The following is a 26,720-nucleotide window of genomic DNA, read 5'->3' on the forward strand; positions in this document are numbered from 1 at the left end:
ATGCCATGATCTTCGTTTTCTGAATGTTGAGCTTTAAGCCAACTTTTTCAGTCTCCACTTTCACTTTCATCAAGAGGCTTTTGAGTTCCTCTTTACTTTCTGCCATAATGGTGGTGTCATCTGCATATCTGAGGTTATTGATATTTCTCCCGGCAATCTTGATTCCAGTTTGTGTTTCTTCCAGTCCAGAGTTTCTCATGATGTACTCTGCAAGGGTGACAATACACAGCCTTGACGTACTCCTTTTCCTATTTGGAACCAGTCTGTTGTTCCATGTCCAGTTCTAACTGTTGCTTCCTGACCTGCATACAAATTTCACAAGAGGCAGATCAGGTGTTCTGGTATTCCCATGTCTTTCAGAATTTTCCACAGTTTATTGTGATCCACACAGTCAAAGGCTTTGGCATAGTCAATAAAGCAGAAATAGATGTTTTTCTGGAACTCTCTTGCTTTTTCGATGATCCAGCAGATTGCCAACATCCGCTGGATCATCGAAAAAGCAAGAGAGTTCTAAAAAAACATCTTTTTCTGCTTTATTGACTACACCAAAGCCTTTGACTGTGTTCAGTTCAGTTCAGTTCAGTTGCTCAGTCATGTCCGACTCTTTGAGACCCCATGAATTGCAGCACGCCAGGCCTCCCTGTCCATCACCAACTCCTGGAGTTCACTCAAACTCACGTCCCTCGAGTCAGTGATGCCATCCAGCCATCTCATCTTCTGTAGTCCCCTTCTCCTCCTGCCCCCAATCCCTCCCAGCATCAGAGTCTTTCCCAATGAGTCAACGCTTCACATGAGGTGGCCAAAGTACTGGAGTTTTGTGTGTAGGTCACAACAAACTGTGGAAAATTCTTAAAGAGATGGGAATACCAGACTACCTGATCTGCCTCTTGAGAAATCTGTATGCAGGTCAGGAAGCAACAGTGCTATATATTTACTTGGCCATGAAAAATGATGAAATAATGCCATCTGCAGAAATATGGGTGGATCTAGAGATTATCATATTAAGTGATGTAAGTCAGACAGAAAAAGAAAATTTCATGATATTGCTTATATGTGGAATCTTAAAAAAAAAAAAAGAAATGAACTTAAACACAAAACAGAAATAGACTTACAGACATAGAAAACAAACTTATGGTTACAAAAGGGGAAGTGGGGGAGGGATAAATTAGGAATTAAGATGAAATATACACACTAGTACATATAAAATAGATAATCAACAAGGACCTTCTGTATAGCACCAAGAACTATACTCAGTATTTTGTAATAACCTTTAAGGGGAAAGAATCTGAATATATATATGTAAAGAATATATATTTAAAGAATACACACACACACAAGAATGAAATTGGACCACTATTGTCAGGACCAGCCGAACAACGAACTGACCTGAGGGAGCGCTGCCGCAGAAGAATAAAGAAAAACAAGACTCAGAAATAAGGTGGGGATCAGGGGGCTGATGCCATTCACAGGCAAAAGCCTAGATCCTAATTCTTGCATGATTTTTATTGCTAACATCTACTTTCTTGTATGTGCTCTAGAGATATCTGTTTTTTACAATCTCATATCGGGGATACAGATATACAATGCAGAGTCCTCAATGTCAAACCTTCAGGCCTTTCATGACTCTGTTTAGCCCTTTAGCTAGTGATGACCTTTCTTAGTAACCCCCTCAAGGCTCTGGTTACAGGAACAGTCACTAATGGTTTTTCATCAGTCACATCAGTTCTTCAACATCTTGTTTTCAAGATGTTTTTCCATGATGTACTTTTTATTGCTCCCAGCCCTTCACCTTGGGGTGATGAGAAAGCCACTCTTATTTTTCAAAGAGGCCCTGTTAATTATAGTACAGGCCTGTGCATAGCATATTCCCTACACACTATCTTACACTAAATACAAAAATTAACTCAAATGGTTAAAGACTTGGACATAAGACCTGAAACCATATAACTTCTAGAAGAAAACAAGCAGTAAGCTCCTTGGTACTGGTCTTGACAATGATTTTTTTTTGGATTTGACACCAAAAGAAAAGGCAACAAAAGGAAAAATAAACAAGTGGGACTATATCAAACTAAAAAGCTTTTGCACAGCAAAGAAAACCATCAAGAAAATGAAAAAGCAACCTACAGAATAGGTGAAAATACTTATAAATCATATACCTGATAAAGGGTCAATTTCCAAAATATATGAATAACTCAGCTCAATTGTGAAACAATATGATTTTTAAATCAGCAGAAAAACTGAATAGACATTTTCTAAAGACAAAGAAATGGCTGATGAATATAGGGAAAAGTACTCAACATCACTAATCCTTAGAGAAATGAAAATTTAGAATTCCTCATGGTGGCGGCGGCTGGTTGGGTGCGGCGCTGTAGTGACTAATCTGCTGCTAGCCTGGTGGCTGAGCGTCGAGCTCCAGCCCGGCCTTCGAGGGCCCCTCGGGCTCCGCACCCTTGACGCTGCTCAGGTGCTGAGCCCACCCCGGCCAGTAATTTACGATGGTAAATTACTTCCTGGGCCAGAGCGTGCTCCGGAGTTCCTGGGACCAAGTGTTCGCTACCTTTTGGCAGCGGTACCCGAATCCCTATAGCGAACACGTCTTGACGGAAGACATAGTGCACCGAGAGGTGACCTCTGACCAGAAGCTCCTGTCCCGACGACTCCTGACCAAGACGAACAGGATGCCCGCTGGGCTGAGCGACTGTTTCCTGCCAATGTTGCTCACTCAGTGTACATCCTGGAGGATTCTATTGTGGACCCACAAAACCAGACCATGACCACCTTCACCTGGTACATCAACCACGCCCGGCTGATGGTGGTGGAGGAACGATGTGTTTACCGTGTGAACTCTGATAACAACAGCTGGACCGAAATCCGCCAGGAAGCCTGGGTCTCCTCTAGCTTATTTGCGTCTCCAGAGCTGTCCAGGAATTTGGTCTCACGCGGTTCAAAAGCAACGTGACCAAGACTATTGAAAGGTTTTGAATACATCTTGGCCAAGCTGCAAGGTGAGGCCCCTCCCAAAACCCTTGTTGAAACAGCCAAGGAAGCCAAGGAGAAGGCCAAGGACCTTGCCAGCAAGGCAGCCACGAAGCAGCAGCAGCAGTTCGTGTAGCCAGCTCAGGCCCAGAAGCAGCAGCCTAGCAGACTACCAGCTCAGTCCCTGTGCCCTCTCCTCCTGTACTTTATTATTAAAAGCCAGCTTCTAGCCCTCTCAACTGTCTGGGTGGTGGGCTGAGGGTAGGTGCCCTGTTTGGCATCTCTAGTACAGCCGGCTGGTTACCCATGTCTGAGCCAGGCCTCCTTACCCCTGCATCGGGTGGCTGAGGACAGAGGCACAGTGACTTGCCCACGGTCACTGCATCCAGGTGAAGTGGTTGTAAATGCTAGACTGTAAGCTCCATGAGGGCAGGGACTGTTGTTTTATCCTCTGATGTGTTCCAAGTATCTGAAACAAAATCTTGAGTGTAACAGGCACTCAATAAATACTTGTTGAATTCAATTGGAGAAAAAAAAAAAGGAATGAAAATTTAGACCACAGTGAGCTATCACGCCACTTATGTTAGAAAGATTGTCATGGGACTTCCCTGGTGGTCCAGTGGTTAAGACTGTGTGTTTCCACTGCAGAAGGCACAAGTTCAATCCCTGGCTGGGGAATTAAGATCCCACAAGCCGTACAGTGCAGCCAAAAAAAGAAAAGAATGAATGACTGTCATAAAAAAAGGTAAGAGATAACAAGTGTTGTGGAGAAGGAAATGGCAACCCACTCCAGTATTCTTGCCTGGAGAATTCCATAGACAGAGGAGCCTGGCGGGTTATGGTCCACAGGGTCGCAAGAGTTGGATGTGATTGAGTGACTAACACAACATACTAACAAGTGTTGACAAGGATGTGGAGAAAGGAGAACCCTTGTGCACTCTTGGTGGGAATGAAAATTGGTACAGCCACTATAGAAAACTATGGAGTTTTCTCAAAAATTTAAAATTAGAACTAGGGTATGATCCAGCAATTCCACTGTTGGGTATTTAACCCAATAAAAAGAAAACTAAGATATTTGTACCCCCATGTTCATTGCAGCATTATTTGCAACAGCCAAGGCATGAAAAGAATGTAAGTGTCCACTGATGGATGAACTGATAAAGAAAAAATATATATATATTTATACATATATATATATATATACACACACACACACACACAATGGAGTATTATTCAGCTGTGAAAGAGAAGGCTATCTTGCTATTTGCAACATGGGTGGAGCTGAAGGGCATTATGCTAAGTGAAATGTCAGACAGAGGAAGACAAACACTGCATAGTCTCACAATTAATAATGAAATTTTAAAAATTTAAACTCATAGACACACAGAACAGGTTGGTGGTTGCCAGAGGCATGGGTTAGGTTTGGGCAAATGGAAGAAGGTAGTCAAAAGGTATAAACTTTCAGTTATAAAATAAAGACGTCCTGTGGGTGTAATGTACAACATGATGACTATGGTTAAAAATATTGAATTGTATATTTAAAAGTTGTTAAGAAGGTAGATCTTTCAAGTTCTCATTGCAAGAAAAACAAAATTGTTTCTATCTGTCTTAATGGATGTTAATTAGAGTGTGGTGATCAGTTCACAATACATACAAACTCAAATCACTACGTTGTGTACTTGAAACTAATATAATTTTGTTGTTGTTCAGTTGCCCATTCATATCCGACTCTTTGCGACCCCATGGACTGCAGCATGCCAGGCCTCTCTGTCCCTCACCATCTCCTGAAGTTTGCCCAAGTTCATGTCCATGGCAATGGTGATGCCATCCAGCCATCTCATCCTCTGATGCCCTCTTCTTCTGCCCTCAATCTTTTATATACTAATATAACATTATGTTAATTATATCTGAGTTTTAAAAAAAATTAAGCCTTTGAGCCAAAGTGTGTTCTTCCCATGGCCAACATCATGGAGTTCAGGGCCTGCCCATTTTGGCCCACCGGAGATCTCCTCTGATAGGTTACCCCAAAACTCCCGATTGTGTTAGCCAACACTTTGTCAATCTGTATTGCACTCTTTAGCTCCCTTTGCCCAGTTCTACCTCCTTCTCCCTTTTTCTTTCACAAATGTCTGATCTGCATCAAAGCTTGATGATTTTCCAGGCCCATTTCTTTTTCCTCCCCCTTAAACTTTCACAGGCTTTATCTTCCAATAAGTCTCTTGTACTCCATCTTACCATCAGCTTCCTACAAAACTCGTACATCATCATAACATTTATTACAATTTGTAATGGTATGTTTATGTGTTTGTGTGTTGTCTCTATCAATCACATAACAATCTCCTTGGCAGTCTTTTTTTCTGAAGGGTCCTCCTCTAAGAAGCCTGGATAACCTCCCTGTTGACTCAGTCTTCATCCCTCCTTTCAGTCCACAAAATAGCAGTAGTTGCATAGTTGTGTCTTACACTGGGAACACAGGAGAGAGACTAAAAGCACTGTTGTGTCTTACACTGGGAACACAGTTGAGAGAGACTAAAAGCACTGTTGTGTCTTACACTGGGACACAGGAGAGAGAGACTAAAAGCACTGTTGTGTCTTACACTGGGTACACAGGAGAGAGAGACTAAAAGCACTGTTGTGTCTTACACTGGGACACAGGAGACAGAGACTAAAAGCACTGTTGTGTCTTACTTACACTGGGAACACAGTTGAGAGAGAAGAAACTAAAATCCTAATTCAGGGCTACATCTTCCAAATGTAGGATTTATCAACTTGGCACTATTGACATTTTAGATTTAAGAATCCTTTGTAGTGGAAGAGCTGTCCTATGCACCATAGGATGTTTAGTTGCATTTCTGCCAGTGGCACCCTTCTAAGTTATGACATTATATTTCCAGACATTGCCAAATGTCCCCTGGAGTGCAAAATTATCCTTGGCCTTGATGAAAGAGTGTCTTTTTTCTAATTCTTCTCAAAATGCTATTTGGTCAATTAGTATACAACTGGACCATAGTATATTAGCATGGTTCTGGGAATATTCTTCCAGACTAAGCAGATACAGATCTCTTGACCGCAATTTCCACACAACATAAGAATTCCCTCCTTTCTTACTATGTCTGTGTTTTAGACCCTAAGTGGGTCCAGGTATTACAGATTGAGGACAGATCATCCCAGGTGCCTTGCTCTGACCATAAAGAGCCCACCTATCCTTGCAAACACAAACTTAAGAGGATACATCGAAGGCAGCATGTTGATGCTCCATTGGACAGATGAAGGTTGTCCCGTGGCCTATATACCTTCTCACTGCACTTTTATCCACAAAGTGTTATTCAGACTTCCTTGGAAAATTATTAGTCACTTACGTAATTTCTTGTTGCTGCTCACCCTGGAGCATGCTAGATCCTACTTACTTCTCAAAGAGAAGTGGCTAATTTAAAAAATTAAAGTCTGTAATTCTGAGTGTCTGCCCTTAATATTTAAAGGTTCCTGCTTTAGCTGAAAGTGTGAGCCATGGTTACCTACATCATCAGGAACAGAAACCGTTCATGCCTCTATTTCAGATGTTTTTAAATATGAATGCCCGTCTTTTCAAAGTCCCTCTATCCCACAAAGTGTATTTCATAGATTTCACTACACATATATTTCAAGTTTGGGTTGCCTGCCAAGTCCCTTCAGTTGTGTCCAACTCTTTGAGACCTCACGGACTATACCACCAAGCGCCTCTGTCCATGCAGTTTTCCAGCCATGAATACTGGAGTGGGCTGCCATGCCCTCCTCCAAGGTATCTTCCCAACCCAGAGATTGAACCCACGTTTCTCACATCTCCTGAATTGGCAGGCGGGTTCTTTACCACTAGCGCCACCCTGTTTTTCCTATAAATTTGGTGCAAATCCATGTCCAGCCATGTTCTCATTATGCTGCACAGTCAGAAATTTCTGTGCAGACCTGCTTCTCTCCTCCCACCCCCAACTGGTTTCTTTTCCTTACTTGCATTCATTCGATGTTTTAAAAGTGTATTTTAGATTCTGAATATTCGATGAGCACAAGATTTATGGATACATGATTTAGAGGGAATCTCAAACGTGACTTTAAAAAATTAACCCATAACAACTATTTCCCGTCCGGTCTTATGGACAAATGCGATACATGATTCTTAGGATGTTGAGAATTTTCTTGGATGAGGCAAAAACCAAACTCTCCTGTCCTAAATGTTGACTTGGTGGGGAGGGGGGCGGAGTCCATGGAGAGAACACGCAGGACGGGAGGTGGAACGGATTTAAGGCTGAAAACTCGAGTTACTCCTCTGGCACCTCCCCCTCCAAGACTGAAACAAGGGATTCTACACAGTTTCCAGCCCGCAACGCGTCGTGCCGGGGCGCTGAGCCTAAGGAAGCAGGGCTATGTCTGAACGCGACTGTAACAAACTGCATCGCAACCTAGCAGTCAAGCTGAATGCTTTTAGGGTTCGAGATGATTAGGTTAAAAAGTTTAACTATTGCAACTATTACTTTGCATTTAGTTCACTATCCCCTCAAGAACAAAACGTTCCTTCTCGGCCTCAAATATCTGACGGCCAGAGAAAACTTAAAAGCTCTCTTAAACATATACAGAAAGCTAATTCCTCACGCTTGAAAGCAACAAATAACCAAAAGCTATTACCGTTCTCACACAGAGAAAGAGTAGCGAGAAGGACCAAACTTTTAAAATGCGCAGTAGCGCGTCTGACGTAGGCCTTCCTGCCGCAGAGCATTTCGGGAAGAGCCGCGAAACGCGTAGCTGGCGCTCCTCTGAAGAAGAAACAAAGTCCAAGGACGACTAGAGTTGCCTGCCCGGTACCTGTCGCAGCTTGGGGTTACTCAGTTTTTGTGGAAACAGCATTGCCCACGCGGAGCGGGAAGCGCCCCCAGGCTTCCGGGTCCCAGTGAGACGCACGGTGACGCAATTCCTGAGCGCGCCAATCCCGAGCTGGCTGGGAGGGCGGGCTCTTCAAATTTGAATTCCCTAATAGTTCTCTTGTTAGGGAATCTCGCGGAGAAGGTGAGCATCCTCTGGGGTTCGGCCGCTCAGGGGTGGGGCCGACTTGGGCCAGAGGCGCGATCTTAGGGCGCCCAGGTTCTCCGCTGCCCCGAAGCCGAGCCCAGACTGCTGCCGTCTCGCCCGGCCAGGCTCTTCACCCAAGGTACGGCCCCGACCCTCTACCCTAGCTTCTGCCTCCGGTCCCTCTGGCGCCGCGAGTCCCAGCGCTTCAGCTTTCTGGGCTCTCTCGGACTTTTTGTACGTTTCTGTCTTTGGCTGCGGTATCACGACCACTCTTTCGTTCGGTGTGTATTTGTTGCGTGTCTACTGTATTTATCAAGAGAGCAGACCTCTTTCCCTCTGATTTCGTTTCAGTGGTGAGCGCTCTAGGCTTTTGTTCTAAAATCACTTCTAGAAAAAAAAATTAGATTACCAAGTAGGAATATCGTGTGCGTCACTGTCCGATTCTTCATCTTGGAACCCAGGATCCACAGAGCTAAAGAAACAATTTGTCCATCTAGCTTGTGTTTCTTCTAGTTAAAATTACATATTGCAAACATTTTCTGATGTAAATAAAATTATTTAGGAAACGGGAGGCCCCTTCATCCCTCTCTACAAAGATAAGTGCTATTTACAATTTTAACAATATCTTAATTCCAGATATTTTCCCCCTTTGCGTATACTTTTTTTTTTTAAACAGAAATTCAATTGTACGTCCTGTTCTGCTGCTTTTTAAATTTAGTATATTCCAGCTACTTTCTACGTCAGAGTGTGTATGTGTGTGTCTGTATGTATATTTTTTTATTGAATACATAGAATTCAGTTATATGGATGACAAAAGCAGAATTTTGTCCCATATTGATAGACGTCTAGGTTGTTTCTAGTTAGCCCGGTGCTTTAGTGGACAGCGGAATTTTGGTAGCCATCTAGATTGTTTCTAATTAGTTTAGTACTTCCGTGAACATACTTGTATAGGGCCTGTTTAAGAACTTAGGCTTTGAAATCAGATAGACTGCGGTCCTGCTCTTGTCAGTGGGACCTTGGACTGGTTATTTAACCACTTTATGCCTTAGTTTTCTCATCTTCAAAATGGGGATAATAACAGTACTTAACTCTTATGAATTGCTCTAAGATTAAGTAGTGTCTGACATAGATGCAGTAGATGTTGAATATTATTACCACATGTATTTGCATTCTTATGTGGATGTAAGAAAAATTTTAAGTGGAATTTATTGATCAATGGCATGCACACCTATATTTTGAAATTAACCTTTACCAATCTGATAAACATAAGTCTCACTGTTTTAATTTGCATTTCTTCATTTATTAGTAAAATAGAGGGTCATTTTGACTCATTTATGGGCCATTTGTATTCTATTAAATGCCTTTCATGTCCTTTGGCCATTTTTAATGTTGATCATTTCTTTAAATTGATTCATTTGGTTTCTTTGAATGTTTGGCCAAAAAGTTCCTTTGGTTTTTATAAATGAAAGACCTTTTTCATTTTCACCAAGAATTTTATTGAACAGCATATTCACTGTTTTATTCCACTACCTTCTGCCATTTTTCAGGCAACTTCATAATTCCATCTTCCCAAAACTTTTTATCTTTTTGAGCAAAGAACTCTTCCACGTGCCATTTATAGTCCTCCAGGAGACTGAAATTTTTTTCATTAAGAGAATTTTGTAAAGACTGAAATAAATGGGAATTTGAAGATGCAGTGTCTGGTGAATATGGCAAATGAATCAGAACTTCCCAGACAAGTTGTTAACAGTTTTTGCCTGGCCATCAAAGAAACACAGAGGCTTGTGTTACCCTGATGGAAGAGTATGTGTTTTCTGTTGACTAATTCCTGACGCTTTTTGTTAAGTGCTGGTTTTAGTTGGTCTAATTGGGAGCAGTTCTTTGAGCTCGTAATAGGGGACTCCTTTCCAATCCCACCACATACACATCACCTTTGGACAAAGACTAGCCTTTGGTATGGTTGGTGGTGGTTCATTTCACTTGCCCCATGATCTCTTCCATTCCACATTATTGTACAGTATTCATTTTTCATCACACGTCACAATTTGTTTTAAAAATGGAATGTTTTTGTTACAGTTCAGCAGAGAATCACATGCAGAAATACAGTCAAGTGTATTATGTGGAACTTATGTGGAACCCAAACATCAAAGGGATTAACATAACCAAACTGGTGCAAAAGATTTTCAGTGCTTGATTTGGGTATTTTGAGTATGTCGGCTATCTCCCACATGGCATAATGTTGATTGTTCTCAATTAATGTCTTAATTTGGTCGCTATCCACTTCAAATGATTATTGCACCAGGGGGCATTGTCCCGCAAGAAATCTCCAGCGCAAAATTTTGCAAACCACTTTTGATAGGGTTGATGTTTGATCAGTCACAGTAGCTTCTCCATACACTGCACAAATCTTTTTTTTTTTTGCAGTTCAGTTGTGTTTCCACCCTTCTTGAAATAATAAAGCATAATATGCCAAAAATATGACCTTTTTCTTCCAGTTTTAATATTAAAATGGCTACACACAAGTTCACTAATCTTTTTTTTTTAATGCATTGTGAATGACAGCTGTCACAATACAATCTGACAGAACTGTTTTGAATAAAGTTAAAGACAAATAAGCTCTACTAGAACCACCTTATGGGAAAAACCAAACAAATTCTTTGGCCAGCTCAATATATTGTGTGCTGCACTTTTTTCCAAGTATATCATTTGTCAGTTAACTTACTATTCCTCTCATTTTTTCCCAACTCTATCTCCCAGTGTTGGTTAGTGTGCCTTGGGAGTTTTGACCATTCCATTAGAATTATTATTAATATTACTACCGTAACAGTAAATTCCTAGAACTTTTTATGTCTTAATTCAGTATTATATCCATGATAACAGTTGTTTAGCTTTCTAGATACTCTAGATACTCATAGCTACTTTTTCATACTCATAGCTAGTTTTCCCATGCCCGAGTCTTTATTTTGAATAAATAGCAATTTTTCCTAGTATATCAGCATGTCAGTTTTCAGAGTAAATTTTAAGTATTAGATTTTTCAAATAGTTTGAAGCATTTAATGAAGGCACAAGCACACCATTTTAGAATTCACCTTGTCTTCTCCAGTCCTAGAAGGAACCTAAATAGAAAGGAAATCTAAAAAAGAATGAATATATGTATATGTATAACTGATTCACTTGGCAGAAACTAATACAACTTTGTAAGGCAAGTATATGCCAATAAAAACAATTAAAAATAAATAAATTGCATGCTTTTCCTAGTAGCATCCTTCTAGGAATGTTAATCACCCCTTTGTCCAGCATATCCCATGCACTAGTCACTTAGCAGTCCTCTCAGTTATCAGATGGACTGTTGAAGTATCATTGTGCTTGTGTTCAGGTAACCCTAATTTTACTTAATAATTGTCCTAAATCACAAGAGTAGTGCTGCTGGCAATTTGGGTATGCCAAAGAAAAGTTGTAAAGTGCTTCCTTTAAGTGAAAAGGTGAAAGCTCTTGACTTAATGAGGAAAAAAATCGTATGCTGAGATTGCTAAGGTCTGGATAAAAATGAGTCTATTTGTGAAGAAGGAAAAAGAAATGCATGCAGGTTTTGCTTTTGACCCCCAAAACTGCAAAAGTTACAGCCACCGTGCATGATAAATGCTTAGTGAAGTGGAAAAGGCATTGAATTTGTGTTTTGAGTGAGGTGACATTCACATAACTTTTATTACAGTATATTGTTATAATTGTTTTGCTATTGTTAATTTCTTACTGTGCCTGATTTACAAATTAAACTTTACCATAGGTATGTATGTAAAGGGAAAAACATAGTCTATATAGGCTCTGGCACTATCCATAATTTCAGGCATTGACTGGTGGTCTTGGAATGTATCTCCCTGGGAGAAGGTGGCTGGGGGAGAGGAGAAACTATTGTACTACAGATTGGTCTGTTCTTATTTCTGCTAACTTATTAGCAGTTTATACTTACTGTTGAGCATTTCATTAGGTTCTAAAGAAATGAGATCGTGTAAACCTGTGCATACTTTGCCCTCTCTCCATGCAGTTGTCCCAGTTTATTCATTTTTGGTTTTGAGAATGTAAACTGAATGGCCAGTGAGCACTGTAACTCCAAGCACAGGATTCCTGTCATTAATGTCTTGCCAAATGCATGAATATATGCGCTAATACATATTCGCTGAATTCTTGGGTTTTGTGTCATTCCTAAGATACTGGGTATCTTTGTCAGCTCTTGTTATTGAGGAATATTTCCTTTTTTTCTCTTATAAAATATCAAATAAAATGGTAGTTTGTATATGCATTTTTAACTTGTATATTTATTTCTCGCAGAAGTTACTGTAGATAAAGATACTTCATGTCTTTGGTCTGAATGAATTTATATTTTCTGAAACACATTTCTTATGTTTATGTGATCAAAGACTGATTGGAATAGTTATAAATTCAGTGATAAGAGATGCTGTAAATCTAGACTTATAAGTTCTAAGCTCCTTTAGGTTAAAATATTGCATTAATTTACCAGGTATAGCAGATGAAACATACATGCAACTGTATGTTTCATCACCTAGAAATTTCTAGGTGTGGGAAATAAAATTTATATGTAAGAAACAAGCTAAAACAAGTCTAAGACTGTGTGTGCCCAAGTACATGATTTCCTCTAAAAATTCTAAGCAGCAGTAAATGTTTAGAAAATTATAATGAATATAATTTACTTTTGATTTCAGGTCTTTTTTTTTTTTACGTAAAATTTCATATTAAAAAGTTCTGCAGCATAACAGAAATCAGGATTGGAGATTATTAACTTAAAAATTGAATGGATTTTTAACCTTCATTAGGATATGTCATGTAGCTGCTGCCTTAAAATTTAAGTTCCTAAAAGGAAAAACCATATTTGTGAAATTTAATCTTTTCATAACTTAATTTATTGCCATGTGCAGCTGTCATTTAATGTTTTTTGATGCAAATATTAGATTGGAACCTCCAGGACTTGAGGTTCAAGTAAATTTCAAAAACAAATATTCAAAATTCTGCTCTTAGAGTGATGAAGTAGAAGACTTGGTGGAAGCTGCTTTTTAACAGAGAATAAATTTAAAAACCAAACTGTTTTATCACTAAAAAATAATAAATGAAACTTTAACAAAAATATAAAATCTTGGTCTGCTTTGTGAGGTATAGATTATCCAGTGTTGTTTTTTTCTGCACGGAAGCATGATAAAAGTTGATTTCACGTTGAACTGCAGGTTCCTCTGGCCCCCTGCCGAAGGTCTATCCTGAAAATTGTGTTTAAGTGAATTTTCTGTTAGAGGGAATTTGTTGCTTCTGTTTATCAAGATGATTGCAACATCTTTGAAACACCCAGGAATTCACCTGTCTTCAGAGACATCTTCTCAAAGGAGAAATGTGCCCATGCACGCGATCTTTTTTGACAGCATTCCTTCAGGCACACTTACTCCTGTAAAAGATTTGGTGAAATATCAGATATCCTCTTTAAAACTGAATAATCATAAAAAGAGTCAGTTTGTAGAAATGGCAGTTTTTAATAATAAAAATGTATTGCAGTCTACCTTGCTAGCAGAGGCTACCACCTCTAACAGTTCTCTTGATATCAGTGCTATAAAACCCAACAAGGATGAATTTAAAAATAAAGAAAGCTATGAATCACCAGGAAAAATATTTCAAAGAATGAAAGAAAAAGTACTACGCAACAAGCAAGAACAAGCATCAAGAAACAGTTTTTTGGAACCAACACAAAATGAAAGTTTCGCTCCTAATGGAGCTGAGGAAAGAATATTACAGCATACCTACCTCTGTGAAGAAAAGGAAAACAACAGATCATTCCAGCCAGAAAACCGTTCACTAAGAGGTTAGTTTTATTATGTGTTGGTTAAAAAGCTGTAACGTGTTTAGTGTTTATTGTGTCTGACGCTTTTAGGTACTCAGGGAACAGCAGTGAGCAAAATGAACAAAAATCTCTGTCCTCACGAAGCTAGTTTACATTCAGGTGGTGGCAGACGGATCATTAAATAAGTATTTTATAGAATATAATAGAAATGATCTGGAAAGAGAAAGCAGAGTACGCATGATGGGGAGAGTTGGAGCAGGTTTTAAATTTTCATGGGGTGGTCAGTGTTTCAATGAGAAGGTGGTATTTGAGCCAAAAAAACATAAGGAAGTGACAGATACAGATAGATATCTTGCGGCTGGTACAAGTGCCCTGAGATAGAAGCATGCAGACTAGCTAGGAGATAACCAAGGAGTGAGTGGGCAGCTGGGGAGGAGGGGATAAGTTAGGAGAGGGTCAGATAACGTGTCTTTTAGGAGGGTCCTATTAGGGCCTTATAGGTAAATATAAGGATTTGGGTTTTTATTGTGAGCAGATTAAGGAGCCACTAGAGGGTTTTGAGCAGAGGAATGTCACAGTCTGACTTAAATTTTAAAAGTATCACTCTAGCTGTTAATTTGCAATAGTTATTTTAGTATTCCAGGTGAGAGATGGCATTGGCTTGGTCAGGTGGCAGTGGAGATAATAAAGAGTGCTGAATTCCATATAGATTTTGGTTTTGGAGGGGGGAGGGGGGTTGTTAATTTGTTTTAATATTTATTTATTTGGCTGCACAGGGTCTTAATTGTGGCACATGTGATCTTTTAGTTGTGGCATGTGGGATCTAGTTCCCTGAGCAGGGATCAAACCCAGGCCCCCTGCGTTGGGAGTGCGTGGAATCTTAGCCACTGGACCACCAAGGACGTCCCTGCACATAAATGTTGAGAGATGGGAGTGTGGAATATAAGAGAGTTATAAAGCATGACCTGGGTGATTTGTTTGGTTTCGAGGTTTTTTTTGCTCAAGCAACTGGAAGGATGGAGCAATTTAACTGAAGTGGGGCAGACAGAGGTGGAATAGTTTTGAGGACTCAGTAATTATGTTTCTTGTCATGTCAATTTTGATATGTCTGTTAAAAATTGAAGTGTAGATGTGAATTAGGCTGTTGAAAAAAATTAGTTGGAATTTAGGGAAGTGGCCTACCTGAGAAATACATTCGGAATTCTTAGCACCTAAATGGTATTTAAAGCTATAAGATTAGATGGGATCATCAAGGAGTAAGTATATTATACTTGAAAAAACTGTGTATATTGAAATGTTTTCAGAGAAAACATTTAAGGATAAGTTGTGGGTCACTCTGAAATTTAGAAGTTAGAATAAAGAGCAGAAAGTAGTGAAAGCCACTGAGAAGATGAGGAAGAAAAACCAGAATGGTAACTTCAGAAGCCAGTAATTGATAAAGATACTTTACGTGCATTATCTCATTTGCTCCTTTCAGCAAACACTATGGATTTATGCTCATTTAATATAGTCTAGGAAATGGAGATTTTAAATAAATTAACATCTGCTGTGTGTCTCACAGGTAGTAAGTGATAAGCTGAGAATTAAATACAGATATCTGTTAGAAAGCTCATGCTCTTAACTGCTACATAATAGATTGTGGGTATATTGTTGCATTTCAAAGACAGTGATGTATTTTGACACAAAAGCAGTTTTCTAAGGGAGTTTAGGATGGAGGTAGGGGAATATACAAATAATCTCATACAGTCTAAGAGAAAAGGGAGAAGCAAGAGAAATAATGTACATTATAGCATGTTTTATATGTAAACTGGGATTAGAGAGGAAGAAATAACTGCTTTGAGAATCTGCTGACTTCCTAGAAAATACACATATATACAAACACAGATTTTGTGTATAATTTCAGAGATCTTTTGGAGAGTCCCTACATGGATCCCTGAACTGAAATAATGGCCTGTGTTCTGTACCATGTTGTATATGACTGAATTATCTACTCATCTCTACTGCATTGCCCTGCCATTTCTAGTAGAATGATTTAAAGAAATAGAAACTTATCTTTTATGACATGTCATTATAATAAAATCTTTATATTGAGGTTTCTAAGGCCAAAGCAACATACATATTAAAGTATAATCACTACCAGTTTTTTCAAGTATAATATTTGAAATTAAACATATAATTCAGTTTTTCCTTCTCTGGTACAAATTTTAAGTCTATTACCTTCCCCTTTTATGTGAAAGAAACTCATTTCTATATTCAAGATACGAAACTTTAACTATCTAGGATGTAAAGCAGAATAAAATATAAGCAATGCTATTAGTTCCTGTTTGTCTAGTGATTAAGCCTACCAAATTTATGTCTTTGAAGACCTGCTAAAGGGATGTCAAAGAAGTATAAATTATGACTTAGTTTGCTACTGAATCTCAACATTTTGATTTTTAAATCTGTTACAACTGTTCGTCCACATTTTAGAAATTTCCAGCAACCAGAAGCAAACAGAATTTTCAAGACAGGATGGCACTTGATATATGACCTTGACATATACATACCTGATTTGTGGCAGCACCAGAATTTTATTTTAGATCTCTAGGCTTCTAAGTCCAGTAGTATACTTGTGTCTAGAGCTGGCAGGTAATGTGGAGAAGTTTTTTAAAAATTCTTTCTCAGCATAATACAGGTATAGAGAATGCATTGAAGATATGAGAATAATAAAGGGCAAAAACTTAATGTAACTGTCATATGTTAAAGTATACTCTGTTGGTCTGATCATTACTGAATTTAAGTCTTTATTCCAAGATTTTTAAAGGCATTTTTTTCTCTTATTGACTAATACAACTTCTTTCTTTAAAAAAAGAAAACTCAACCTCAGTCCAAGAAGTTCCTCTGGAATCATCAAATAATATTTTTGTGCCAGTCAAGCAAAAGATTACATATCAGCAGGAAAAGAAGGTGCCTCTGCACAATTTAACTTATGGTAAAGTGCTTTGTTTTGTTTTTAGTTTGTTATTTGAATGTATGGTTAAATGTTCTAGATAATTATTTTCCCTGTGTAGGCAATTAAAAGTTTAAAATTTTTCTGTTGTTCTCTTTTCATTTCATATTATCCATCTGTAAATTTTGTTTGGTTTTGTATTTTTTTGCAGAGCTTCCAGTTCTGAACCAAGAACATAAAAATGTTGCAACTGCAAACAGGGCACTAACTAGAGCTCAGCTGGCTAGACACATTCTTCACTCAAAGGAGAACACAGTTGCAACCAATAAATCCAAAAAGGACACATTTGTTTTAGAAGACACTGATTCTACCTGTGAAAAGTCCCCAAATACCACTGTTGCGACTCTTTGTGGTCCTGATGTTGAGAATGGTGGTCAATTACTGGTTTCTGGTGATAGTAAGACTACAACAGAAGGCACTTCAAAGCAGGAAATTAAGGAAGGAAATGAGATAACAATGCACAGAGAGACTGATTTTCCAGGTTCCATGAATGATACTTGTAAAATCGTGCTTGCAACTCCACAGTTTCATATAACAATACCTCAGAGATCAAAAAGAAATGCCTGGACCCTTTCTCCAAGTATAAGCCAAACTATTACAAATGGAGTTAATATTAAGGTAGGAAAACTTTTAAGGCAGATAAATACTGTTTTCACCCTCATTCTTAAAGTGCATAAGCTCTTTTGCTCTCTCATTAACAGGTTCATTTTGGGTCTTTGTTAATATTTAGTGTAGAGGCAGTGTGGCCTAGTGAAATGAACAGTGGATAAAGTAAGAAGACCCAGGCGTGAAGTCTTATTTTGCTCTAATACTAGTTGCATAGTCTTCAGCTCCCTTTGGGGATGAATACTGAGGTATTCTTGTTCTTAAATTTTTTTTTTCCTGATTCTTGGTGTTCTATTAACAGAGCAATTAAAAGAGAAAGGAATTACAGCATCTAAAGATTTTAGAAGTTTTACTGTTGTAACACTGGAGTAGGAAATGGCAACCCACTCCAGTATTCTTGCCTGGAGAATCTCATGGATAGAGGAGCTGTTCAGATGTTTGCTTTGGAATAGAATACTAAATACAGGTTACTAGCAATCACCTTTATAGTTTATAGGAAATTGAATGCAACTCCAAATCAACTTTTCAAAAAATAAATGCTCTAATTATATACGGAGAAGAGTGATGGTGAAATGCATACTACTTAACTTGTTTTCTCTAAGTTATTGTGTCTTTTGTGGCTTTGGTATTTTAATGGATACCTCAAGATTTTAAGTGGCTTTTTCCCTTAGTGGTTAAGATATTTGATGTAAGAATATTTAAAGTATAATTGATTCTGGATTGTATTAATAGAACAAACTGCAGTACAAGTTCAGTCTCTGTCTCCATCTTTTGTTTAATTATGCATAAGAGTTTTTACCTTATTGCTATATAAAATAGAATGTGATTCTTATGTAGATGAACACTAAGGACTCATTTGGATTACTTGTATAAGTGTTTTCTTTTAATGCGAACTGATTTTGTAATGCATATGGTACAAGTAATATAAGAAGTAATATATGTTTCATTTTATGCTTTATCAGGTAGTCCAGCTACAGGAATGGATGATTAAAGTCATCAATAATAACACTGCTATATGTGTAGAAGGAAAACTGACGTAAGTATAACTTTTCAGTATTCTTTTAGTAAAATTTATAATGAGATATTTGTGTGTAAGAGCTTACAAGGAGATGCATGACAAATCGCATCTTGCTGTAAAACAAAGACTTTCTAACGAGGTTATAAACTGATGGCAGAAAAGTAAAATGAGTATGGCCATTTTGATTGTAGCTAGCTTTCTTGCTTTTCCAAGAAATTTGTTAACTCATATTTTTAAAATAGGGACAGCTCAAATGTGTATGAATAGTGCTTTATTTTTTCAGAGGTTCTATTAAGTGGGCTGGGATTATCTGCTTGATGATAATGATGCTTGTAGTTAACATTTACTACATGCATTTCAGTCCAGAGTCTCACGTCTAAATTGGGAAAACCAAAACCAGATATGTATTTACTGATTCAGAAAAGAAATCAAAATTATTTAACAGTGTGCCACACAGCTACATGTTAAGTAATCACTGGCACTTTATGGTTTTCCCTAAAATGAAAGCATCCTTTGGTAAGTGGACTTGCCTAGTTCTGCTACTCCGCTAGTTCCATTTCCTGCTCTTCAAAACCAATTTTCTTGGTGGTTAAAGAAAATGTAATAAAAGGTTGTAATAAAACAGTACACTGTATCACTGTTATAGATACTTACCTGAAAGTTTATGAGTATATAAAATTTGTCTTGCTCACCTTATTTCTTGCTTGCCTTGTACCCATTCATTTCCTTAATATCCAGAGGCAGCGCTGATTGCCTTTGTTGCAGTCCCATTACTACTGCTTACTGGCTGTATGACTTAGGCAAATTACTTCCCCTCTTTCAGTCTCATTTTCTTCATTTGTGTAATGAGGATAATAGCATGACCTACTTTTTGAATTATTTTGAGGGTTAAATCAGTTAATATTTATAAGACTTTGAGAACAGTGCTTGAGTACTGTTTAAATATTTGTTAAATAAAATAGTGAAAGTCACTCAGTTGTGTCTGACTCTTTGTGACCCCATGGACTATACAGTCCATGGAATTCTCTAGGCCAGAATACTGGTGTGGGTAGCCTTTCCCTTCTCTAGGGGATCTTCCCAACCCAGAGATCGATCGAACCCAGGTATCCCGCATTGCAAGCGCATTCTTTACCAGCTGAGCCACAAAGAAGCCCGAAAAAGAACAGAGGATGAGAATATTGTGTTAAAGTATAACATATGAATTTAATTCCATTTGACCAAACTAAATGATCTTAACTTTCTCATTTACTGTGCTTATATTTAGAATGTTTATTACTAATCTAATGACTCAGAATGTTCATTTATCTAATATATTTTAAAATTTTGTTTTCTCTATATTTATTCTTGGCTTCATGTAAAGAAATATAAAGAGTACATTTATGGGTCAGTAGCTTGATGCTGCAGTTTGTTTTTTCACAGTTGGAACCTCTTTTGGTACTTTCTAAAGAGGAAGGTAAAGACATTTGGCTATATGGTGAGGGGGAGAAAAAAACACAAGAGTAGAATAATTCAAACAATGTAACTGCATGAAAACTAACCCAGCATAGGCCCTGAGGAGAGTGACAGGGAAGTCATCCTTTGGCGGTTTAGCATCAGTTGAGACACAGTTGTGAGCTTTATTACCACAAGATATTTAGAGAATGCCTTGCTTTCTTGCTAATGAAACGTTTTATACTAACCACATGGTTTGGCCACAGTGCAGTTTCTTGGTACTCAGGTTCACATTAGCCAAGAGGTTGAGTTCTGTTGCAGTGTTTGGCCCTCAAATGTTTTGTAATTAGATTAATAGCATTGTAGCTGGAGTACAAATTTATTCCTGTTACAGATTTATATACTTATATGTGTACATTGTGACTCTTGGTAAAATGTGAATATTTTGGCTTTAACTAAGCTTTTTTTCCTCCTAGAGACATTACCAACATATATTGGCACAGTAATGTAATTATAGAACGGATTAAGCACAACAAACTTAGAACTTTATCAGGCAACATTTATGTACTAAAAGGAATGATAGACCAAATTTCCATGAAAGAAGCAGGTAATGACTGTCATTACTAATCGGAAGAATTACTTTACTAAGTGAAATAATTAACCATGTTTCAAACCATATTTTTGCTTTTAGTTAGGTGCTTTAAAATTACATGTCAACACTAAAAATTAAAAAATACTGCCAAAATTATGTAAAACTATTCTATATGTTGATCCTTTATTATGATTTACTGTTATTGGACAGTTTAAGTCCAGTTATTTAAAAAATATTCAAATGAAATGTTCCTTATTTGTGAGGAACTGGCTATAAGAATATAATTTAGCTCCCTAATTCCTCTTTTGTTGAACCTGCCCAGCATAGCCCTAGTCCTGAAACAATCGTATTTTCTGTCTATGCCTAGTACACAGCTAATGTGACTAAAGAAAAACACACCTAGTAGTCGACTTTAAATCTGTGACTACCAGCAACAAATTGTGGTCTCTCAGTGCCACTTGGTATCCTACCGTGGGTCCCTAATCCATTCATTCTCCCATCATCCTCAATGACTATTTTGTATTTCTTCATCTCTCCTACTTCCCTCTCAGCTTGGCGGGTGGGGGAACAAGGAGAAGACTTAAAGCAACGGGAACAATCAAAAGAGAACTTTTCTGCCACATCTCTCATCTGCTTGTATCTGTACCTGCTTTTATTGGGCAAGTCTCCCACGTTCCTGTCTGTGTCAACCTGTTTATACTTTAGTTCCTATCATCTATTACTCAAAAATATCACTCTAGTAATTCTCCCTTCTATCAAAAAGAAAACCAAAACAAAACAAAAAAAACACTCTCTTTTGTGTAAAAAAATCAAGGTTGTTAGAATGTATTTGAATTTAAGAGGTCATTAACTTAAAATAATCATATATATATGTTACATATGAACCTCATGGTAATCACAAACCAAAAATCTATACTAGATAAACACACACACATACACACAAAAGAGAGAAAGGAATCCAAATGTAACACAAAAGATAGTCATCAAAAGAAGGAACAAAAAACTACAAACACAACCAGAAAACAATGAATAAAACAGCTATAACTACTTTAAATGTAACTTTAAGTGTAAATGGAGCAAATGCTCCCTATCAAAAGACAGAGTGGCTGAATGGATACAAAAACAAAGAGACTCCTTTCAAATATAGAAATACAAGACAGAAAGTGAAGGGATGGAAAACCATGTAAATGGAAATGAAGCCAAGTTCAGTTTAGTCGCTCAGTCGTGTCTGACTCTTTGCGACCGCATGAATCGCAGCACTCCAGGCCTCCATGTCCATCACCAACTCCCGGAGTTCACTCAAACTCAGGTCCATCAAGTCGGTGATGCCATCCAGCCATCTCATCCTCTGTCGTCTCCTTCTCCTCCTGCCCCCAATCCCTCCCAGCATCAGGGTCTTTTCTAACGAGTCAACTCTTTGCATTAGGTGGCCAAAATACTGGAGTTTCAGCTTTAGCATCATTCCTTCCAAAGAACACCCAGGACTGATCTCCTTTAGAATGAACTGGTTGGATCTCCTTGTAGTTCAAGGGACTCTCAAGAGTCTTCTCCAACACCACAGTTCAAAAGCATCAATTCTTCGGCACTCAGCTTTCTTCACAGTCCAACTTTCACATCTATACATGACCACTGGAAAAACCATAGCCTTGACTAGACGGACCTTTGTTGGCAAAGTAATGTCTCTGCTTTTCAATATGCTATCTAGGTTGGTCATAATTTTCCTTCCAAGGAGTAAGTGTCTTAATTTCATGGCTGCAATCACCATCTGCAGTGATTTTGGAGCCTAAAAAGATAAAGTCTGACACCGTTTCCACTGTTTCCCCATCTATTTCCCATGAAGTGAAGCCAAGTTAGCAATGCTTATATCAGACAAAACAGACTTTTAAACAAAGATTGTAATAGAACACGAAGAATATTACATAATGATAAAGGGATAAAAAGAAAAAGATATAACAATTGTAAATATATAGGCGCCCAACCTAGGAACACCTAAATACATAAATAACAAAGCTAAAGGTATCCCACTCCCTGAATTCAAGCTATGCTACTAAGCTACAGTAATCAAAACACTGTGATACTGGCACAAAAACAGCCACATAGATCAACTAAACAGAACAGAGACCCCAGAAGTGAACCTATGTGTATTTGGACAATTAATTTACAACAGAGGAGGTAATGGGGAATAGAGTGGGGAAATGATGACGGCCTCTTCAATAGATGATGCTGGGAAAACTGGATAGCTGCATGCAAAAGAATCAGACTAGATTCCTCACACTGTGTCCAAAAATAAACTCAAAATGGACTAGACTTAAATGTAAGATCTGAAACCATAAAACTCCTAGAAGAAAACATAGTGAACCCTTTGACATATGCCTTGGCTATATTTTTCTAGATCTGTCTCCTCAGGCAAAGGCAACAAAAACAAAAAATAAACAAATGGGACAACATCAAACTAAAAAACTTTTGTACAGGAAAAGAAACTGTCAACAAAATGGTAAAGCACCCTACTGAGTAGGAGGACGTATTTGCAAGCTACATTGCTGATAAGGGATTAATATCCAAAATACACAAAGAACTCATACAATTCAACATAAAAAAAAAAACAAACAGTCCTATTAAGAAATGAGCAGGGGACTCCCCTGGTGGTCCAGTGGCTAAGACTCCACGCTTCCAATGCAGGGGGCCTGGGTTCAATCCCTGGTCAAGGAACTAGATCCCACATGCTGCAACTAAGAGTTCATATGCTGCAGTGAAAGATCCCAGATGCTACAACTAAGACCTGGTAGAGGAAAAGAAGTTTTAAAAAAATTGGGCAGAAGAGCTGAATAGGTATTTTCCAGAAGAAGATACACAGATGGCAAGCAAAGATGCTCAGCATCACTAATCATCAGGGAAATGCAAATCAGAAGCACAGTGAGGTTCCACCTCATGCCTGTCACAATAGCTATTATCCAAAAGACAAGAAATAACATGCACTGGTGATGTTATGGAGAAAAGGGAACCCTTATGCTGTGTTGGTGAGAAAGTAAATTGGTATGACCACTATGGAAAACAGTGTGGAGGTTCCTCAAAAAATTAGAAGTAGAACTATCATATGATCAGCAGTCCACTTTGGAGTATTTTTCTGAAGAAAACAAAAACACTAATTGAACAGATAAATGCACGCCTGTGTCCACTGCAGCATTATTTATAATAACCAAGATACCAAAGCAGCTTAAGTGTCCACTGATGGATGAGTGCATAAAGAAGATGAAGTGTATGCATATACAAGAGAATATTATTCAGCCTTAAATAAAGAACGAAATCTTACTATTGTGACAACATGGAGGGACCCACAGGTATTAAACTAAGTGAAATCAGAGAAGGAGAAACACTGTATGATTCCACTTGTATGTGGAACCTAAAAACCAAAGCAGATGAACAAGTCAAAACACAAAGAGACTCACAGATAAAGAGAAGAGATGCTTGCCAGAAGGGAGAGGGATCAGGGAATGAGTGAACTAGGTGAGGGAGATTAAAACATACAGAATTCTAGTTGTAAATGAGTCACAGGGATGAAGGGTACAGCATGGGGAAAGGGTATGTAACCGTTATTCTAATAGGTTCAGCAGTGAACAATATTCACATTGTTATAATGATACAAACAATTTTTGATATAGTTAAAAGTATTGTAAAAATGTGGGGAGAAGATTTAGAAGGAGAGGTGCAGATGTTAATTCTTCATCTCTTATTTATAAATTTTAAAATTGCGTTTTTTTCTTTTTATTGTATCTATATGAGATGGTACATACTAACTATTGTAATCATTTGGCAAGATATATATTAATAAGCCATCATGCTGTACACCTTAAACTTAGACTATGCTGTGCGTCAGTTATCCTTAAAAAAATAGGGTGAGGGCAAACCCTCTTAACCACACTTCTTTCAGCCACTGTTGCTCTAACTGACAGCAAAACAGCTCAGACAATTCGTTATACTTAGATCTATTTCCTCTTGAATTCTTTTCCATCTTTTTTCTTGAATTCTCTTTAGTCTCTCCTTCATCCCCAGTTCTTCACTGAAACAGTCCTTATCAAAGTCACCAGTGGCCCCCACATTGCTAAATCCAGTGTACACGCGACATGGTAATCACACCTACCTTCTTGAAATACTTTGTGTACTTGGCTTCTGGAATACCATATTTTCATGCTGCCTCACTCCCTGTTCCTTCATAGTTTATTTAAGCTTACTTTTCTCCTTCTTCTTTTCCTCTAAATAATGGAATAGACTAGGGCTCTTTCTATACTCAATGCTGTGCTGATTTCTTTTAGGGTTAAATTTCATTCATATTTTGACAAGTGTCAAATGAAGAATATTCCCCTAGCCACTCAACTTATTTTCTGTCTGCTCATTTGACATCTGCACTAGGATGTCTACAGGCGTCTCAGAGTTAATATGTCAAAAACCTGATCTTCTCCATGTACTTCCACAGATTGTTCTCAAAATAGCAACTAACTCAGTCCTGTTAAGAAGTAAGTCGTATTCTTTGGCTCCTCCACTCAGAATTTTTCTATAACTTCCTATCTCACCCAAAGTAAAAGATCCAGTCCATAAAATGACCCCAAGGCTTTAAAATCTCTCCCGGCTGCCTCTGTTACCATATGAGTACTAAGTGGCCTCCTAGTTCTTGCCTCTCCTCGTTTCACTTCAGCTACACCCGCCTCTCGGTGGCTCTACAAACCAGCCAGGCACACTCTTGCTTCATAGCCTTTGACTGTGTTCCCTCTGCTTCCATTGCTTTAACCTCATATTGCCACATTGCTCACTTCATGTACTTCAGGGCTTTACTCAAATGATGCTCTTTCAGTGAGAACTTGGCTGTCCTTTTTTGAAATGCTGCCTGCCCGCTTTCTCCTCCCCTAAAATGAACACACTGATACTGCTATTCCTCTTAACTGCATAATTTTTCTCCATAGCATAAATGACCCTCTAACAAATGAGATATATTACTGGTTTGCTTTCTGTTTACAAGGCAGTTTTCATGAAGGCAGATTTGTTGTTGTTGTTGTTAACTGCTGAATCCTCAGTAGCTATGACTGTGCCTGGCACATAGTAAGCAATTAAGTATATATTTTTAAATTATTTAATGAATGAATGACATGACTTTAAAATCTAGGCTTTCAGATAATTTCTGTTTGTTTATCATTAAATAGGTTACCCAAAATACCTCATAAGGAAATTTATGTTTGGATTTCCAGAAAAATGGAAAGAGTATATTGATGATTTTTTAGAAGAGTTAAGGTAAAGTAGTTTTTAACTTTTAAAACAAAGGTTATTTCTTTTTGTGGTTGCACTGGGTCTTCCTTGCTATGCCTGGGCTTTCTCTAATTATAGAGCGTGAGGGCTACTCTTCAGCTGCGATGCGCTGGCTTCTCACTGGGGTAGCTTCTCTTGTTACGGAGCGCAGGCTCCAGGTGCATGGGCTTCAGTAGTTGCTCACGCAGGCCCAGGAGCTGTGACATGCAGGCTCAGTTGCTCCCAGGCATGCGGAATCTTTCCGGACCAGGGATGGAATCCATGTCTCCTGCATTGGCAGGCGGATTCTTATCCACTGTGCCACTAGGGAAGTCCGTCTACCTTTTAACTTTTTAAAAAACAATCTTACAGATGTATAATTTACATCTGATAAACCACCCATTTTAGGTATAAAATTTGATGGGCATTTACAAATGTATATACTCATATAACCAATGGAAGGTGCTTTTAATTTCTGCTTTTGGAAATGTCCATTTTGAGCTATCTTTGATCTTAGACTTTCGGAAGGCAGTAACACTTTACTGGAACTTCTGTCATGTGGAATAAATCTAAAAGGAAAATTAAACCTTTGACATATTTAAGGAGTCATCTGTAATCACCTACCCTTTAAGAGGCATGTAGCTGTAAACAGGAGTCTGACGTTCTTGGTCCTTTTTCACTCATTCATTTCCTCTGTAGTTAAAAGTGTCATCTGCTTAACCTACTCTGTATCAGCACTGGGAAAACAAAAAAGAATTTGATTAGTTCTTGACCTTAAAAACTCTTTAGGTTGTGTAAGTTAATCTCATTACAGTGTAATGACATATAGGCTGGCAGTTTCTCCTGTAAAGGGGCGATAGTATTTTCATGAGTATGCTGCTTCTGTCACAGCTACTTGACTCTGCCTTTGTAGTGGAAAAGTGACATAGTACAGAAATGAATGAGTATGGCTGTGTTTCAG

At 38.2% G+C, this 26,720-nt stretch overlaps 2 protein-coding genes, 1 long non-coding RNA gene and 1 pseudogene across 15 annotated transcripts in view; 2 read left to right on the plus strand and 2 right to left on the minus strand.

Annotated features, from left to right (window-relative positions):
* LOC147349165 (uncharacterized) overlaps window positions 1-7,911 on the minus strand; it is a 50,301-nt gene extending 42,390 nt beyond the window's left edge. For both annotated transcript variants that reach the window (XR_015149492.1, XR_015149491.1), the window contains exon 1: window positions 7,633-7,911. This is a non-coding gene — a long non-coding RNA (uncharacterized LOC147349165). The remainder of the gene's footprint in view (window positions 1-7,632) is intronic.
* LOC147349166 (PRELI domain-containing protein 1, mitochondrial pseudogene) lies at window positions 2,481-3,112 on the plus strand (annotated as a pseudogene).
* Window positions 7,706-26,720, plus strand: part of MIS18BP1 (MIS18 binding protein 1) — a 55,190-nt gene continuing 36,175 nt past the window's right edge. For 4 of the 8 annotated variants that reach the window (XM_086363350.1, XM_086363351.1, XM_086363346.1 and 1 more), the window contains exons 1-7: window positions 7,822-8,152; window positions 13,248-13,870; window positions 16,701-16,820; window positions 16,990-17,456; window positions 18,407-18,480; window positions 20,370-20,500; window positions 25,678-25,765. In XM_086363350.1, the coding sequence (XP_086219476.1) occupies window positions 13,339-13,870; window positions 16,701-16,820; window positions 16,990-17,456; window positions 18,407-18,480; window positions 20,370-20,500; window positions 25,678-25,765 (1,412 nt within the window). In that variant the 5' untranslated portion in view covers window positions 7,822-8,152; window positions 13,248-13,338. Of the gene's footprint in view, window positions 8,295-10,421; window positions 13,871-16,700; window positions 16,821-16,989; window positions 17,457-18,406; window positions 18,481-20,369; window positions 20,501-25,677; window positions 25,766-26,720 lie in introns of those variants that run through there. The other 4 variants (XM_086363347.1, XM_086363349.1, XM_086363348.1 and 1 more) reach the window with 4 other exon arrangements.
* The window catches only part of FANCM (FA complementation group M), a 95,683-nt gene continuing 90,242 nt past the window's right edge, over window positions 21,280-26,720 (minus strand). For 2 of the 5 annotated variants that reach the window (XM_086363334.1, XM_086363333.1), the window contains exon 25: window positions 26,396-26,496. In XM_086363334.1, coding sequence (XP_086219460.1) covers window positions 26,491-26,496 — 6 coding nt within the window. In that variant the 3' untranslated portion in view covers window positions 26,396-26,490. Of the gene's footprint in view, window positions 26,497-26,720 lie in introns of all 5 variants that reach the window. The other 3 variants (XM_086363331.1, XR_015149487.1, XM_086363330.1) reach the window with 3 other exon arrangements.

This window comes from Bos grunniens, chromosome 21 (genome assembly GCF_055505025.1).
Source record: "Bos grunniens cultivar Pamir isolate PY7600 chromosome 21, Bosgru_T2T1.0, whole genome shotgun sequence".
NCBI lineage: Eukaryota > Metazoa > Chordata > Mammalia > Artiodactyla > Bovidae > Bos > Bos grunniens.